The sequence below is a fragment of the Brassica napus genome, chromosome C7, assembly GCF_020379485.1.
Source record: "Brassica napus cultivar Da-Ae chromosome C7, Da-Ae, whole genome shotgun sequence".
Taxonomy (NCBI): Eukaryota; Viridiplantae; Streptophyta; class Magnoliopsida; order Brassicales; family Brassicaceae; genus Brassica; species Brassica napus.
In genome coordinates, this window is record NC_063450.1 from 34,284,619 (window position 1) to 34,289,268 (window position 4,650).

At 37.0% G+C, this 4,650-nt stretch overlaps 1 protein-coding gene across 1 annotated transcript; it reads right to left on the reverse strand.

The window, feature by feature from the left end:
• Positions 1-1,144: 1,144 nt before the first annotated feature.
• Positions 1,145-4,091, reverse strand: LOC106407952. Its single transcript, XM_013848792.1, has 5 exons — positions 4,076-4,091; positions 3,629-3,758; positions 2,370-3,546; positions 1,305-2,273; positions 1,145-1,225 (listed from the first exon to the last, which is right to left on the reverse strand). Exons 1-5 carry the CDS (start codon positions 4,089-4,091, stop codon positions 1,145-1,147), a joined length of 2,373 nt encoding a protein of 790 aa, XP_013704246.1.
• Positions 4,092-4,650: the final 559 nt, after the last annotated feature.

Here is a 4,650-nt window from a genome sequence, read left to right on the forward strand (position 1 = left end):
ATGAACCCTAAAATTGATTTTCTCAGAGAAATTTCCAATCAGATTATATATGTATATTAGTTAGGCATCTTTGGTTTGATTTACCTCGTACTTTTGAAAATGGTATCTACTATTCAATTGTTCATAATGATTATTGAAATATTTAAGCTCATCTACCCATGAGCACATTATCTATTCGTCAAACTCATGTTGATTGTCTCCTGCATATTCATTTTCATGTGTTTTCCCTTTTAAATTCTTTAATTTTTCTTGGGTATTATTTTAACTATGATTATTTATAGACGTCTTTTGGATACATAAATTCAGTTTTGGTAAAACCTAATCGAGATTAGACACACATATATCATCAGTACTTTAACATGAAAGTAGCAAGTGAATGTTCTTATTGAAGTGCAGAGATTACTTTTATTACAAGGCATCAAAGAAACTACAAATCAGAACATGGTCCCTTCTCGTAAAAGCTAACTCTGCAAGTCTCTTGGGCTGAGCATGAGGGTCTTCTTTCATTTTCTCGTACCTCATGACATAGATTCAAGAACGTGTCTATCCACTTCTTTTTTCAGATAGCTGCACCTGAAATACCAGCGAGACATTAATGCGTCCTTCACATCTCTACACAGATAGACGATCTTGCAAGGGGAGTCGTTGATTGTTTCTTGCAGCAAAAGCAACGGCATGTGAATGGAGAACATCCTCCTCGGTGATGATGACAAGTTGGTATTCTTCATGTCCGGTGTTTGGCTATACTAGAGCATGTGTATTATTGGATAGCAAAAGATGATCATCAATGTAAGAAGAAAAAGGGTGTTTGGATCTCTCGAAGAGGGAAAATGTGAGAACCTTGAGCCAAGTTGTGCCTGATTTGGAGAATGAAGTAATGATAATACCATTAAAATTATTATTTTTAGATTTAATTGACTTAATTGGTTTTTGAGTTAAAGAAAAATTCAAAACGAAAACGATCCAAAGAAAAATTAATCCACTGAAGAAACAATAATGTGGTTTCGAGAGTCATGTAGAAACCAGAAACAATGCAAACCCAAACATAAATACTGTAAACCAAAAATCTAAAAACAGAGTAAATCGTTTTCTTTATAAAACTGAGTTAACAAAATAATCTCAAGTGAAATGTGAAGAACACAAGCTAGGAAGAGAAGCCAAATCCTCCTTGTGATGCTTGAGAAGGTTGAGAAGTTTGAGAAGCTCCAAATGACGAAGACTTTCCCTACAACAAACAATCAAAGTTTTACACTGAGAAAAAATTGACAACAGAATAAGAAAAGAAGTTAAACGAGACAAACAACCTGTGCTTTCCTTGGACGACCTCTTGGACGCTTAGGTGAAGGAGCTGCAGTGGGATTAGGACACCTAGTCTTGTTGTGACCTTCTTTGCGACAGTTTGAGCATGTTCCCACACGACCATGCCGTGTAAGCTTATGTGGATTAGTGGCTGACTCATGAGGACCTTTCCTCCTAGCATGTGTATTAGGCCTTCCTCGATTGAATCTTGAAGGAGGAGGTAGCATGGGTAACCGACCTAAGAGTGGCCACAGTTTCATACCTTGAACCGGCTTCATACCACTAGAATATAGTTGGCGCCATGTAGAGGTGAGGTAGTAATCTGATACATAATTATTGAGATTCAGCTTTGTTGTTGTGATGACACACATAGCATGCATACAAGGCAGTCCATTCAACTGCCAATAGCCACAACCGCATGTTTTCTCCTCCATATTTACGGTGTAAGCATCACTGTGATACTCTATTTCATGTGAATGTCCTGTGGTCATATACCTGATGCAATCCTTAGCTTTCTGCCTATTAAGTTCAATCTCCTTGTCTGCTCTTGGTGTGAACCTCTTATTCCATCTATTAGTTAACAAAGTCCGCTTTGCATTCCTGACCATATTCTTTCTCCTAATCTCTGTCAGCATATCAAGAAGCGGCTTCCTCCTTGACTCTCTAACACTCCTATTGAAGGACTCAGACAAGTTGTTTAGATTGTCATTGCAAAACGATTCAAGCTTAAAGAACGCCCGAGACCATGTTGTTGGAGCAGTACTTTGCAGAGACTCATAAGATCCAACATTGTACTTCTTCAGTGCCTCTAAGTTATCCCTAAAAGCTGCTGGTGTGTAGCTCCTTGCTATTTTCCAGAAAAGACGCTCAAGCTCTATGTCTTTGTTTGTCTTCTTCCAATTCTCAAGAACGTGTCGAGCACACATCCTATGCTCAGCTTTAGGAAGCTCTTCATGAACCGCATTTAGTATACCCTGTCAAGCAAATAACATATACATAAGTATAAATCATTCCAACAATATTTAAAAAAAAAAAAATATATATATATATATATATATAACAAGACTCACCATGTGTTTGTCTGAGATTATTGTACAGTTTGATCCATCTTCAAGCCCCAAATCATTTTTCAAGAGTTGCACAAACCATAACCAATTAGGATTGTCCTCCACTTCAACCACAGCCCACGCAATAGGAAATATTCTATTATCCCCATCTCTGCCAACTGCAGCTAGCATTTGCCCTTTTATATCCCATTTCATAAAAGCAGCATCTAATCCAATGATCGGCCTACATGACTGCCTCCAAGAAGTTTTCAAGGCTTCAAAGCAAACATAAAGACGGTAAAATCTTTGAATGCTTCCTGGCACTGGTCCTGGGATTGTCTCAACCTCCATTGTTGATCCCACATTTGATTTAAGAACCTCTTCTTGGTAATCCCAAAGCCGAGCAAAGTGAGCTTCATGTCCAGCCTTTCTTCTCGCTGAAAGCACTGATTTAGCTCTTCGACATTGTTCGGGTGAGACAATCATATTGTACTCCCTCTTTATCTCATCCACCATCTCCTGTGACTTAATTTTAGGATTAATTCTAAGCCTCTCCTCAAAAAGTTGCCCAATTGTTCCACTCTTCAAAAGCTTTGTGTAACCGGATCTTACACAAATATGACTGTCATTGTACACTTTCACCATTAACTTGTTTCTTCCTCTCTCAAAGGAACAATAGACCCTCCAAGGACACTTTTCTTCTACATGTTGTGTACAGTGGGCACCAAGCCGATCAGATGAAGACTTGTAGAACTTAATATCATATTGTGTCTTCAAAGAGTACTTGAGAACAGCGTACTTGAACTCCTCAGCAGTGTTAAAAGTCTTTCCTAGTGCAAGAATGTCATCAGGCCCGTAGTTGAATTGCCTACCTTCTTCTTCCACATCACGATCATCACTGAATAAAGGATCTGGAATGTGATCATCGTCCCAAATATCATCGCCACTGTCATCGTTAGCATCATACAAATCATCTCCATCTTCTTGTGCAGCAGCTTCAAAGTGAGAAGACAAGTCAGTCTCTCCAACCTCTATTTCGGATAACATATTCTCCTTATATCCAGCACTATCTTCAACTATAACCTCACAATCATCTCCCTCAACAGATGAAGAAGAATTCGACTCTGCAATCACCTCTTCATTATGAATCTCTTCTTCTTCTTCAACAATATTAGTTACTCTTTCTTCAACAACAACAGGCCTATAACAAAAATTAACGTACTTAAATCAAACAAAAAAATTTACTGAACTCAGACATGATACAACAGAGCTTAAGTGGTTACCTTTCAATCTCTGTCGAATTAGGAATTGTGGGCTCGGCATAAAGAGGTGGTGCCCTCTGAACCGAAATTTTATTCCGTTTACCACTAGGGTTTCCGAAGAACGTTTTCACCTTACTGATTCGAAATTGCTCTGAGAAAATCAATTTTAGGGTTCTTGAATTTTGAAAGCAAAAGTCGTTCCCTTCTCCTTTTTTAATTATAATTAACGCCTCTAACGATGAGTTAACGTCTGATTTATTAAAGTCTATTTTTGCATAATTAATAATGATTGTGGGAATAAATCTGCATAAGTTGTAGTTGGGTATTAAAAGTGCTAATTTAAAATACTTGAGGAATTAAAAACCTTTTTTCTCAGCTTAAGACTTACCAATTATTTCAAAAAGATTATTATTCCGAATTTATAGAGACACCACACTAATCTACACGCCATTTTGGTATAAATACTACCATCCACACCACCCATTTCTACCAAATCAATACTGTAATTTGATTTGATAGGTGAGATCTTTTTTTTCCATCTTCTTTATATGTTGCCTATCAAAAAATACTGATCTTTCTGACAACCTTTTTGAACAGGTTTGACAGATTCAAATGATATTAAAGATCTCTTTTCTAGCCTTTATTTGTCAGTGGATAAAATGATTATGTTCAGAATATATAGAAAGGTGTCAGTCAAAGATAAATCTCGAAACTATACTTGAAAGAGAGGATAATAAATATTTTTTTTTATCTCTGAAGGGTCGAGACTGAAGCATGTCAGACAGAAGTTAGCCGAAGCCTGTAGAAGCTCATCGGACTGAAAATGTAAATCATCGGTAATGACTTGCAAAACGTTAGTCTATCAATGAGGTAAACTGAAAATAAATAAAAGATCATAATATTTGTTAGATTATCAAGACTGAAAGAGCTTTGAACATATTTTCCTGCTATCACCGATGGTCTTCTGTAAATCCAGATGTTCAGTTGGAATCATATCGATGACTTGAATGTGGTGTTTTGGTTCTCTTAAACATCTTTCAGAT

Coding starts and splice junctions, on each gene's coding strand:
- LOC106407952 (XM_013848792.1), bottom strand. Junction 3,547..3,628: donor AATTCGACAGAGATTGAAAG/GTAACCACTTAA, acceptor TTTTTGTTATAG/GCCTGTTGTTGTTGAAGAAA. Junction 2,274..2,369: donor TAATCTCAGACAAACACATG/GTGAGTCTTGTT, acceptor TTTGCTTGACAG/GGTATACTAAATGCGGTTCA.